This window comes from Colias croceus, chromosome 7 (assembly GCF_905220415.1).
Source record: "Colias croceus chromosome 7, ilColCroc2.1".
Lineage (NCBI taxonomy): Eukaryota > Metazoa > Arthropoda > Insecta > Lepidoptera > Pieridae > Colias > Colias croceus.
In genome coordinates this window covers 6,528,468-6,542,726 of record NC_059543.1, presented here as the reverse complement: position 1 = coordinate 6,542,726, position 14,259 = coordinate 6,528,468, and the positions used below count along the sequence as shown (strand labels likewise).

Sequence of the window (14,259 nt, the reverse complement as noted above, 5' to 3'; positions counted from 1 at the left end):
TTTAATATAGTGAGGTGAGGCAAATTTATGCGTACCTAGCTCGATCTTGGTGCTGAATGTAAAACAGTAATTGATCTGTAATTTTAATAGGTACGGGTTGCTATAAACATAACCGATAGCGGTATTACCATGTTTACAGCTTAAATTTTGAACTATGTAACTTTTACTTAACATTTAAAAGGCTTTTTAGTGTTATGTTGCCTGTGAATGTTAAGTACTGCTGATCAATCTATAAATCACAAATTCGACAAAAGGTCAAACGTTTTCAACGTATCAAACCCTTTTCCAACTTTAAAACCAAGACAGGTCAATTCGGTGTGTAGGTATATCTTACGAGCTTAAATACTTTTAATAACAAAATTAATTTCATAAAAATAATCGTTACATTACAACGTAAAAACACAGTAAACTTGATTCAAACATCTTGAAAAATCTTCAAAAGAACCCGCTCCTTTTTGAAGTCGATTAAAATCAGTATAGCTTCCAAGGATACTAGAAAGGTGGCGTGAAGTGAACAGGTCGTCTCGAACGGATGCAATTACTAGCAGTTACCGTTCTGGACAAATGCTGACTGCATTGTCAAAGGTAGGTATGAATATATACGGCGAACAATTTGCGTAACTGCGATTTCAAAAGCTCGATATCTTATGAAATTATTACGAACACGAGTCTGTTGGTTAAAGTAGTAGGTGATTTACATTTTTGAATATAAAATGTTATGTAGACTCCAGAGCGTCTAAAGGTAAATTATATGCCTATGCCTAGTGCGTACAAAGTCTAATATACCTACACAAAAATAAACATCATATTTTATTCCTATTTTACTCGTAGTCTATCTTATAACTTGATAACGGTCACGTTATTGTATGATAGCATTCTCAAGGCATTCTCCAATAACTTTTTCATTAGTTCGCTACCTGGTAATTGAAGTAGTAGTCGGCATTCACGTTTATTAAACACGAATTTGACTTCCGAAGCACGGAAATCGATCATTACAAACAAATCTCCTGCACTTCATTCGATTCTCGTTTCCATCTCAAACTACTCTGGTATATAACCGCGTGCAGATAATGAAGTACTTCGCGAATAAGTGAATATGAAGTTTGGTCGTCAGACCGTCCCAACTCCCGTCCCAATTATCGGCTCATCCAACGCGGTATCTTTCAAAGGACTAATCAATTTACTGTCGTGTTTCCTGACACATTTGTCACATGTTGCTATTTTTGAAGCTCGATCCAATATTCCTCTTGTACACTAATCTATCAAAAGTTCAGAAAAGGGAATTAATTTTTCGTCCATTTTAAAGCATGTTTTAAAAACCCTTACTAAAAAGTTAAAAAACCATTAAAAATTTCAAAGGATAAACATGTATGCTAAACTTTTAAATATAGAAAAAATCGTCTTTCGTAATCATATAGAACATTTTTCATTCATAATATGATATCAAATTCAAAAGGTGTTTTGGATTTAGAATATATTCAAAATGTAACAAATTTAAAACGTAGTTAGTATCTACATTTAGTATTTTTATGTCAATAGTTTAAGCTGCAATTGCGTAAAAAGATAATATTTATTAAGTAAACTGCGTTTGAAGTGTAAACAGTACTAAAACAGGGTTAGTGGGAAGGAAGTAACGAGCTAAGCGAGAAATAAAAAACACAAATTCTCTGAATAAAGCTAGCGAATGGCGCTTTAGTGGGATCGAGTAGAAATGGTTAAATGGTAATGTTTACAAGTTAAATTAAATGAGGAAGAAAGTTATTCATAACTTCAGTCCGCCTTTTTGTGGCCAATTTCGAAATTTCACGCTATTTGCTCCGTTTATTTGTTAAAGTAAAGGGTTTTTTTTATAAAAACTAATTACTTTATGCGTCAAACGACTTTTTTGAATATGGATATAGTTACTTACACATCGTTGAAAACGGAATGCATTAAATAGGTAGGTACAGTTTATTTATTTTTACACGCTTTATATTAGCTTCTCCTGTATGTTTGTATGTTTGTAACCGACTTCTTTGGGCGCGATTTTGACCCACTTTAAACGGCCAGATTTCGTTCAAACTTTGTAGATTTATTGAGGACCGATGACAATACACTAATTTGATAAAATTTTCTATTTTTTAGTTCGGTTTTCTATAAAAAGCGTGTTTTTTAGTTTTTTTAAACTATTATTATTATAAATGAACACCTACCTAATAAATGAAGAATATTGCTGCACTGACCGTGCGCAATATATATATACATATTCTGTCGAGGTCACAAGTAATATGCATTTATTGATGTAAATGCAATCACCCTTAAAAGGTCCACTACCGCGATTGAAGTGTGCTATAGTCTAACAAGATTATGATGGCCATAATATGAGCTCATGGTATCTGCAAAATCTTCGATATAATTTTTCAAGAAAATGAACAGTTTTGTATTCGTTATGTTGAATAAATATATAAAATCGTCTCTCTATAGTATGTATATTAGAAGGTTAATAAATCAAAAACAATTACAAACATCGATTCTTATAATATCTAAAGCTCAAATTCAAAAGTTTATTTCACTAAGATATTTTTTATCCACTTATTAAACTTCTAATTAACTAACTATAAATACCTAGTACAAATAAAGAATATTTATCTCTTCCTATCAATTTAATTTCTGAATCGTAAATACGTAGGATTTAGCGTTACTGTGAAGGGAAGCAAGATAAGACCCACGGCGAGCATTTTATCATGTCATCTTTGTTTATTTTATATTTCTGTGATGAATGCACGCATTAAATGCAGAAATGGGTTTAAGAAACTGCGAATTAAAAATAGAACATTACTGACATTTATTTTAACTATAATCATAAAATCTACATTGAAATATCTATCCATAGTTATATGTACCTATCTAACTATTGATAGTTGTATAATTAATGAGTATATTATATCAATCACTGTGATTGGCATTTGCATTAAAATGTGTAACAGTTAGAATACAGGTATTGCAATCCGAAAAAAAAGATGACTGCTTATATAGTATAGACTAGTATAGTAAGCCATTTAAAAGCTCTTTCCAGATCCATAATCTACCCTCACAGATTCAATTGACATTAGATAACTACTTAACTACTCAGTTATCCTGAACTATCTTCTTCAATGATACAATTACCCCAGTCAATTAACATCAGATCGTTCCACCATATACCCGAGATACAGTACATCAAGAGGTTAATTCTTTACATAAATACGGCTAAGCACAATTTTGAATTTTACTGCATTTCAAAATGCTTTCACGAACAAAGGCGCTACAAGTGGAGTAGGGATTGTGCCCTATCTTTGGCTGGCCACTCGAGCAAACCACGGCTAAATGAAGTTGCTTGCTTGTTCATCACGAGTGAATGACTTGACAATAGTCAGATGCAGGCTAATTTGGAGCAATATTTTGTAATTATGTCTTTACGTTAATTTGTTGATTTGGTATTTAGAACAAGAAAATTACATATACACGCATTGAAACCCTTTTTAAACAAGGTAGGTATATTCTAACACAGGCAAACTCTCGTAATGTAATGTTAAAATAATCATCCCAATTATTGAATTAGGTATGTATGTATTTATAATCAATCTATTCTTGAACACTTTAAACCTTCCTTAACAAATTGTAGATGCCTTTTCACCCTCAACTAAGTTTAAACTGTTTGTACAGAATATTTATAAGAAAAGAAGTAATCTCTAGACTTTCCTCGTAACGAGACCATTCACTTTGACTTTTGTGTCCAATAAAAAGCTCGAACAAAAAGACACAATTAGTGCTCCACGAACGTCGTCACTAATTAACTAGATCGAGTTTTATTTCAAACCCTTTTTACATTTCCATCACGTTTCACAGAAAAGAATTTAGCATTAGGTGTTAGTTTTAAGTCCATTCGTTTTAAATGTAAATTTAGTCGAAAAAACATGGTGAAAAGAATTTTTTTACACAATTAAAAAGAACACGTAGAGGATGTAAGAGGTATAAGTATATAACTTGGAAGAAAAAATATCCACTGCTAAAGAAAAAATGTCTAATTACTTAACGGCAACGCTGCTTCCGCATTTTTTTATGATAACTTTGACTCTACAAAAAGGATTTTTACAGCTACCTGTTTGTGTATCTAACCTTTACGTATTATACTCTACCTTGGCTGTGCTTCTACGTGGGCGATTTATTTTATTATTAATAATTTTGAAAATTCGGTATTAAAGCACCTAGTTACCTAAATGAAGTTCAATATTATAAATTATTGATTATATTTTTAATGATTCAGAAATCATCAAATTTAATTACCTATATAATCAAGTATGACATGGATAATATATAAAGTAAATCAATTACATATTATTTATTACATATTAGTTATGTATTTATTAATTCATACGTACCTATAAAACTCTACCTCGTCGATCACAATTAATTTAGGTACCTACATAATAATATGAAGGTATTATAATAATATTCTGGAATCTAAAACATTTCCTGTGGTATTTGAAAAAAATCTTAAATTTAATTTTAAAAAGCATAGAAACACTTTGTTTACGTTACCTATAAAAAAATCTTTACATCGCCGTTTGAAACTCTTGCATTGTTGCGGTCGGCGTTTACTATTGTAAAATGTAAAAACTAGATTGGAAAATTGAATATTTGTTTGATCCAGATACACACGCCGTACTGCAATCCCGTGGATTGTGGACAAATTCAATTTTCTCCGCGCCAATAACAAAAACAATAACCCGGTATAGGATGGCTAAGGAGTCCGACTTTCTTGCTAAACATTGTTGTGTATTGGTTAAATTACGTCCGATTCCATCCCCAATCTAGGATCCTTAAAAATGCGAATACAATTTTGTAAAGAATTGCTACGACGCCAAAAGCTTTAACTATTGAGTTTATTATACGAATACGAGGACTTTAAGGATAAATGAAGGAATTTTTGTGCAAAGAAGATGATAGGTACTTTTGGATGGAACGATTTGTGAAATGATTTTTGTATAGATTTATTTCATGATGTATTTATATACAGTATTGGACTAAAATTATTGCATTTTAAGAAGCCTAGTTTCAGTGCATATTTTTAAATAAGTACAGGCCTATGCATACTTTTTCCAAAAATACGTTCAGCATAATTTAGAACCTATAAAGAGTTTATTTGAACAATAATTATTGATGATTAATTCAATAAAAAACAAAATTATAATATTAATTAACCGCATCCTCTCCATTGGATTTCGTATCACGTATGAGATATATATAAGTAAGTAGGTTGAATTTAAAGTTACGATTTTTTTTTTCTACTTTTGTCGAGTCTTAGACAAGAATCTACGTCTCTACTCAACTCTCTAGGTTATAAATTCCATTATGTCTAATATTAATAGATATGCTAGTCATAACATCGACTGCTATCGTTCAATACCGGAAGTCTGCATAGGTTATTCGTATTTGCATTGAATGCATATGGACAGGAGGTTTTATATAAGCTGTGGGTACATGTGACATGTCTCGAAGCTCTAGAGACAAAAACACTATTAAACTTTTGCAACTTCGTAAGACCGACGCCTCGGTTAGTTTATGTTCAGTATCCATCTTAATACCTACCTATTTGTGATATTACCTATATTATACATATATAAACCTATTATCGAGAAATTTTTAATAACTTAATTCATATTTATTTTCAAATAGTTTTAACCAATAATTGTTAACTATGTACATCATTTTGTTCACGGGTAATGCACCTAAAGAAAAGACCTGTAATTTCGAAAACTCTATGAAGGCAGGTACTTATGTAAATAAAAGGTATATTTCTATTATTGAGATATTTTAACCCTTCGTTTCATTAACTTCTTTGCTATCTTTGAAAAAAAAATGCTCAAACCCCATGTGGACGTATACAAACATATCTATTTTATTTTCACATTTTATACGTTTAACAATATCCACGGTACGACATCGACGATTTTTCATAGAATGTTTTCGATATCCGACACAAAGATCCCGCGAGATCGCGTATCCTTAAATTTCTGACGAAAACAAAGAGTTTGTGAATATAGGTTCGCAAGAGTGGAATGGAAATTTACATCCTAATTTCCCTAGCGAGTCCTACGGTGAGACTCTATTCGTCAGTCGTATCAAAATCGAAAGCATCCGTTTTTACAATTCACGTTTAACAAAGTGTCTACCTGTTGTCTACATAGACATAGGTGTCTATACTTAAAGGTAAATTGCAATTATAAAAGGGCTCACGCGCGATTATATCAACAGAGACGTCCTGTAATGTCCTGTGCTAATGTCGCCCATCATCATGCGAGACACCGACACGCCTCTAACATAAAGAATACACTTGAATGCATTAAAATTAATTTCTCGCAAAAATCCTTAAGCAAGTACTGCAAAGAAATAAAGTTTTGTAAAAGCAAGAAAATTTTGAAAACACACACGAAATTTAAATGTAAGTAACTACCTACCTTTTCACTATTCAGTCTCTTTTTAATTAATATTGTAACCCGACAATTCCTATTCACAGGCATGTAGTTAGTAATTTCACTAATTGCATACGACAGCTAAACTAAGGGTATTTCATGATTACCGCTACCGCGGCTTAGTGGTGCTCGAGACAGAAATTCGTCACCTGTTGAAAAATAATTAGGCAAAAAAATCTGTACCTAAAACAAAAAATCAGGTGCTGTTAACACTACCGTAAAGCCTGTGCTCTGTGTTAAGCACTCGACGGTAACTCGGAAATATCAGGCGTAACTTTCGGTTGGAATTTTTCAGTGAACCGAAAATATTCGGAATATGTTCGCACGGCACTCGGGTAGAATGAAAAGTAGCGAATAAATAAAATAAAGTTTTAATTAATTATATTTCAGGCATGTTTATTCAAAAGCAATTACGGTTAAGCTAAAACAGGGACTATAATATTTTATAAGCCGAATTATTAACAGCTGAAGTCAAGCATGTTCATTGTACAACTCTATACAACTGTACAATGTGCATTATTTAGAGAGATATTTAAGTACAAGTTTTGTTATTGACACAGAGCAAGTAATATAGGGTTATTGATATGTGATAAATAGTACCACGCAATAAGCTACGCAATAGGTACGCATGTCTAAAAATCAAAAGTGTCTCAAAATAATGCAAATTGTGACGGAGTGAATCTTAACGTACCTAATAGGTTATATTATAGGTAATTCATATGGTATTTATTTCATATGGTCATTTATATAATAGGTAATTCATTATGAATTTATGAGTAGGTACCTAGGTAACTAGGTTACTTATCTTACCACTCATACCATCATTTAAATTATTTAAAAAATATGTAAGTAACAATCAGCCTTACTTATAAAAACTGACTGATCTGTTGCTTAAACACCTCTCAGTTAAATAACTCTCAACTACTTAAACAATGATTAAAATAATTATACTTATAAACCTGTCTCAGCAGTCTCTCAACTAAGTAACGTCAATATATTTTTTTCTAGTAACATTATCGAAATAAAACCCGCTATTCACGTAAAACTTGACTAAAAATGTACTTTTTGGCAAATATGAATGGTAGACTTTAATTTGTATGACATTTAACTGCCAATAAACTTTCAAATATATATGTTACTTCTTTGTTATTTAATATAGGAATATCAATTATTGTACAGCTGTGATTTATGTAAGATTATGTTTAATGTTTATCATATTTGTACAGAGAAAAATCAAATAACTGTGAAAATGAGCATCAATTATTTATTATTCCTCCTTGCAAAAAAAGCAGGGAAGAACTTATGAAGCAACAACAAGAGTTGCATGAAATTAGAATCCAACAGGAAAGGGAGACTCATGAAAAAAGGCTCTAAATACTTACTTTGGAAGAGGAATATTATAAGAAAACAATAATAAATTTACAAAAATCTGAATATATTCATTTAATTATAAAAATAAGTTTCAATATGACTGTGTTTATATTTTCCCTTAATTTTCGCATTCATCTTCTTATTCTTCTACATTATTAGGGACAGTTGGATTTGTTAATTGATTTTCAATGCCTGTAGGATCTAGAAAGAAACAAAAAAAAGAATTAAAACATGGATAGCATTTATGTATTGGCATTATTAAATATAAGTACCTACTTTGTTTGCATAAGAAAGTAGTATGCGTAATTACCTTGATTCAAAATAGGCTCATTAATTAGTATTGTTAAATTGTGCAAAACTGCACCAGTTATAATCGTGATCTTGATCACGTGGAGGAATCCTCACATCGTATCATTAAGAATGCGGAATCTTTGTTTCCACACCCCGAAGCAACGCTCGACAGTTATAGTAACTTATAGTTATTATTCCTCGTTCGCATGTGACTCAGATCGTATATGCTTCCCAAAACTACGACAGGAATTCTTCTTCTTTCAGGTCCAGAGGATTCACGCTCTGTTTATAAATTTTTTTTGACGCTTACGAATTCTAAAATCACGAAGCACCTGCACATCATTCGTAAAATCCTTGCTCAAACTATCAATATCCATTTTACCACAGTTATTTTACTGCGAAGTGAATAAAAACACAAATAATATACTCTTGGCAACTACAAAACGTCAAATGTTTGACAATATATCCGCCATGATGTCTCTCAAATAGATTTAAAACAGGGTCGGACGTTTCTTAAATTTTGACATTATTTAACTGTTACTTAAACACCTCTCAACACTGAATTGGGTTTATAAGTGAAAAAAACGTTGATCAACAGCTAAGAGGGGCTCTTAAATTTGAGAGACGTTTATAAGTAAGGCTGTATGTGTATATAGTTACATAATACATAATATTTATTATAGTACCTATTGTACTAGGTTTCCGCCCGCGGCTTCGCCCGCGCAGTCAAAGAAAAACCCGCATAATTCCCGTTCCCGTGGGATTTCCGGTATTGCATCATTTTCCCGGGATAAAAAGTACCTAGGTAGCCTATGTCCTTTCTCGGTTATCAAAATATCTCCATACCAAATTTCATGAAAATTGGTTCAGTAGTTTAGGCGTGATTGAGTAACAGACAGACACAGAGTTACTTTCGCATTTATTAGATTTAATAGTATGGATTACGCATCACGTCCTTGGCCTAAGTCCTAACTAACGATCCTTGCTAACGATGCCCTAATAAAAAAATTTACAGTAGGTATAGTAAACTAAATCTGATACACATAAGTAGTAATTTTTCTTATTTAAACACCATCTCTTTATCATGTACAAGTAATACATATGTATTAATTGTACATATGTATTAATTATATAACCAATTAAAATAAATAATTTTTAGTTAAACATATTATTATTCTCCATTATTGGAAAGTGGAACAGACTTTACCTACACTTATTTAATGACACTGACAGGCGACAGCTGACACAGGTCTACATTCTCAACTATCGATCACCTACGCTATATTGTAAATAGCAATGTAAACATTTAACATATTGATTTGTTATATTTTTAACACAAATTATTGACAAGCGCCAAAGCCTGGCAGTGCAAAATGGATCAGGAAACAGCTAAGAAGCTCCTTGTAGACGGAGGAACCTTCGTTTTCCTTGGAGTGCCAGAAGAGACGCAATTTGGAATTGATATGCAATGCTGGAATACTGAAGAGGATTTTCGCGGAATAAAAATGATTCCGCCCGGCTTACATTATATTCACTATTCTGCTGTTAGCAAAGGGACTGGCGATGTTTCACCAAGGTAGCTATAAATAATAAAAATGATTCTTTAATTATTTAAATGAGTAGGTACTTACATACAAGTATAAAAAACATTGCAATTTACTATTTGATAAACTGTATAGGTACGTAATAACAAGGACTATAATTATGTAAAAAATAATTTCACTTTTGACATTATGAGATAGCTCACCTTTATAATGCAGCAAAAAGACAGAATAAGATTTCAAAATGCATCACATAAGGCACACTAAATATTAATAATACATCTTTATGCTATTTACATAACAATAGATTTTTGTATTATTTTTAGATCTGGATTCATGCATTACTTTCAAAAAAAGGAATTTCTTGTCAAATTGTGGGATAAAAATATTGAAGACATAAGCAAAGATGAAGTTACTGAAGAGAGCATTCAGCGTCTAAAAGATAACTTGCTCAATTTGGATAGACATTTAGCACCATATCCATATGAAATTTGGCAGAAATGGAAATTACTGTCATCACAAGTCACAGGTAATATTAACTAGCTTATAAAATCTTTTAGTTGCTAATCTAATGCTATTAGTAAGTGTTAGTTAGGAAATACATAATCAAAAGTTCACAAATTATTATTAACTAGCGGTCCGCCCTGGCTTCGCCCATGGTACATATTTAGCTATTAAAGGTAGTCTATGTTCTTTCTCAGGGTCTAAAGTTTGTCTGTGCCAAATTTCATCAAAATCGGTTGAGAGGTTTAAGCGGGAAAGCGTAACAGACAGATAGACAGAGTTACTTTCGCATTTATAATATTATTAGTAGGGATATCTCTGATTGAATATATCAATAAAATTTTAACTGATCTTAACTATATATAACATAAAATTTTCTTACCTTATAAAACCCATTTATACTTTCAGAGGATCTTGCACAAAGACTATCACCAGAAACTGGATTGATCAGAGCATCAGTGGAACTATTATCGACACCTGATGCAGAACGACCCAGGGGAGTGAAATCACCAAGAATTGAGATCACAGGACCGATTGAAGATATGAATGAATCTTCAGAGGGACAGGATGATAAAATGGCCGGTCAGTCAGATGCTAAGAAGGCTAAAAGAGTCATGGCTGCAGAACGTGAAGAAGCAATGTTGCCAAACTTAAAACCTGCCCCTGGTAAGATTTGTAAATATGGGTATATTTTTAAATATGTAATATGATTTCATATTTATATAAACTTTATGTAGCTGTATTATTTAATATATTATTTTAATGAAAATATCCTTTGCTGAATAACAAATAATTTTTAAAATAATACTTTCATTAATATTAAAGTTCATTTATTTTTCACTCTTTTCTAAAGAATAGCTTACTAGCTAAAATAAAAAAATAAATGATAATGTTATCATAAATTATTCTTGTTATCTTTACCACGATTATTAATAATTCCAGGAGCAGCAATGAGATTTACAGAGATACCTCGCGATAAATACCCACCTGGGTCCACACCTGAAGAAATTACCAAACATTATTTAGACCAGTCATACACACTTGAGCTTATGATTGCGCAACATGTTGAGTAAGTATTATTTTATATTTGATTAAAATCATAAACTATTCTCTAGATATTTAACTTAGAAATGTAAGATAGTTACTGATATTATAACTTACCTTTTTTACTTGTAAGAAATTTATTTTACAGCAGTATTTTTATTCTATTTTGAATTGACAGACCATTACACATAATTGGGGAGCTGCAATTTGCTTACTTATGCTTCCTCATTGGACATTCCTTAGAAGCATTTGAACATTGGAAGAATCTCGTCATCTTGATGTGCTCCTGTGACGACGCCATTCACAAATACCGCACGGTATTCTTTCACTTCATTCGCACACTTGAAATACAGATTGAAGAAATGCCGGAAGACTTCCTGGCTGATATTGTCATGAATAAGAATCTAGTTTACAAGAAACTCAGGGAGTTCTTCAGAACGGCGTATGTGAGCAAAGTGGATGGACGTCTTCTCACTTTGATTGAACGGTTCAAAGAGAATTTGACAGACAAACTACAGTGGGACTTTACAGGCCTTGATAATGATGAAGAAGATGAGCAACCAGTTATCGTCAAAATTGATGAACCAGAAGACGATTAAACCATACCTAGCTTGTGCGCACGAATGCACATTAATATTGTCATAAAAATTGATGTTTTTTTCTAAATTAGGTCATCAAAGCCAAAAAGACATATTTTCAAGATGTCTTCTAGATTAGCAATATTTTGCTATATTTCGATAAAAAATATAATATAATTTATTGCATGTGATGTGTCCATACTATATATGTGTTTTTTAAATTATAAATTGTCAATTCCAATTCATTATAAATGCTGAAAGCATAATGTTAAATTACATGTAGGAACATAATATAATTTGTGTCTTGAATTAAGATATTACTAATTTTTTTTGGATGCCTAATCCTGAAAAATAATGTAATGTTTAAATATATTCTATTACATTGGTATGTAAGATCAATAGATCTTGAATAATTTTTTATAGAAGCTTAAAATTCCCTATATGAAATTAAATAACAGTTCGTACCTCAATTTAAATTTGCGTTATTTTAATTATTATTTAAGAGACAAGACAACTTAGTTATGTTTATTTTACTTTTTAAATTATTTTTAAGTAGAGGCTTAAGTTTTAGACAAAGTTAATAATGTGCAGTATTATTCAAATGAATGCTGAGCAATGTTAAGTTAAAATCAAAACTGAAAACTGTTTTCGCATCATTGCCCTAATCAAATACCTACATTATTTTGATCAATTCTCTTTATATGGCTGGTTTTATATAGAGATCTCAAGATTTAACAATATGACTCTATCATGCTTAAAACTAATCCAAAGCAAAAGTCTGCCTCCGCGTAATGTACCTAGTCAATTTTATAACGACAATAGACGATTATCCACGATATCTGTTTACATAATATATGTATTTATTAGTACATAATATATATGGTAAATGTTTATTAATATATGTATAAGCCATGAGGAATATTTATATTTGTAGTAGGTACATATTATTATAATAAAATCTTTATTCGGATTCGGATACTTTTTACAACCTTAGGCCGTATTCAGAAAGAAATCGCTGGTTCGTTCGTTCACAAAGGAAGCAGGTTGAAGCAGAACAAGACAAATTGTATATGGCAGAGCCCATCGCTGACCAGCGAGTGTTGAAGCTAGTCGGCGCCGTTCAGCGCTTATCAGCGCGTGTTCGTATAATTTCCTGCGCGATACCAGCGCTGACAAGCACCGGTAAGCGCTTATAAGTTTCCAGCTTTCTTTCTGCATACGCCCTTATAATAGGCGATTGTGAGTCTATAAAATGATGATCATGATTGTGAGTCTATAAAATGATTCATGATCATAATATAAAGAGAAAGGAGATCATAATGTTGTCGTACTATATCTGGCTATGTATAATAATATCTTCTTTTAGTAATACTTTCTAAATATTTCTTTACCTATGAATAGTTCATATACTTAGGAAAAAATGGTAGAATTACCTAGAGAAAAATAATAAAAATGTTTTTTTTTTTTTTGATCAGTTGGTATACTTACTTACTTTATAAATCTGGTTTTATTATGTTGGTAGAATACTTAAAGGTTTTTTGACTTAAAGTTGTATAACACTCACAAACTATAATTTTTTACTTAATTTGGGGTCTCTAATTAAGAAAATTTAATACCATCGTCTACCGTGTTTTTAGATAAATAAGTAGTAAGTACCCACTTCTAGTGGAAGCAATATTAGCTAATTCAAACCTATTGGTGTTAGATGTGAATTCTCTATGTACATGTGGTACCTATTTATCACAGGCATCATCTTCATATGCAACAAGTTACCATAAATGCGCATTTTATTTATTTTTTCTGATTTAACAAAATCATTTGCTTTGTTTTATAGAATTTTTACATAAATATATACTCATATAACCATTCAAATATTACATGAAAGGAAGGCTGACAAAAATTTAATTTAGCAATAAATAATTTTTAAGATACGTAGAACATACCTGTTATGAAGGTGATGTCATATATTTTATTAGAAAATTGTATGTTTACAAATTTTGAAATGTCTTAAATATTTAAATGTGATGGTGAAAAACGAAATAAATAGCTAATCCTATTCTTTAGCTAAATATTCTATTAGATGTTTTACAAAGTCAATAAAAGTGTACCTGCACTATTCTTGTTTTATTTCAATACATTTTTAAACCTTTACAATCCTATCTTATTCTACTAATAGGTACCTATTATGAATGCGAAATTTTATGAGGATGGATGTATGTTTGTTACTCTTTCACGCAACTACAATGAATACTACTGAACCGATTACAATGAAACTTTCGTAACGAGAGGGTACCTAACTTGGATTAACATATCGGAAAACGCGGGAGCCGCGAGTGGAAATCTAGTTATGTATTTGTTTAATTTGAGCTTAATAGATGCTTCAAATATTTATTTATGTAGGTATCTAATTTTCCTCATTTTCACCCACTTTCACCC

At 31.4% G+C, this 14,259-nt stretch overlaps 1 protein-coding gene and 1 long non-coding RNA gene across 2 annotated transcripts; one reads left to right on the top strand and one right to left on the bottom strand.

Annotated features, from left to right (window-relative positions):
- Positions 1 to 7,912: 7,912 nt before the first annotated feature.
- On the bottom strand, positions 7,913 to 8,798 carry LOC123693155. Its single transcript, XR_006751659.1, has 2 exons — positions 8,176 to 8,798; positions 7,913 to 8,066 (listed from the first exon to the last, which is right to left on the bottom strand). It is a non-coding gene; the product is annotated as an uncharacterized LOC123693155 (long non-coding RNA).
- Positions 8,799 to 9,405: 607 nt separating this feature from the next.
- LOC123693268 (protein AAR2 homolog) lies at positions 9,406 to 13,939 on the top strand. Its single transcript, XM_045638276.1, has 5 exons — positions 9,406 to 9,732; positions 10,024 to 10,226; positions 10,610 to 10,867; positions 11,144 to 11,270; positions 11,424 to 13,939. The coding sequence occupies exons 1-5, from the start codon at positions 9,530 to 9,532 to the stop codon at positions 11,842 to 11,844; spliced, it is 1,212 nt and encodes a 403-aa protein (XP_045494232.1). The 5' UTR covers positions 9,406 to 9,529; the 3' UTR covers positions 11,845 to 13,939.
- Positions 13,940 to 14,259: the final 320 nt, after the last annotated feature.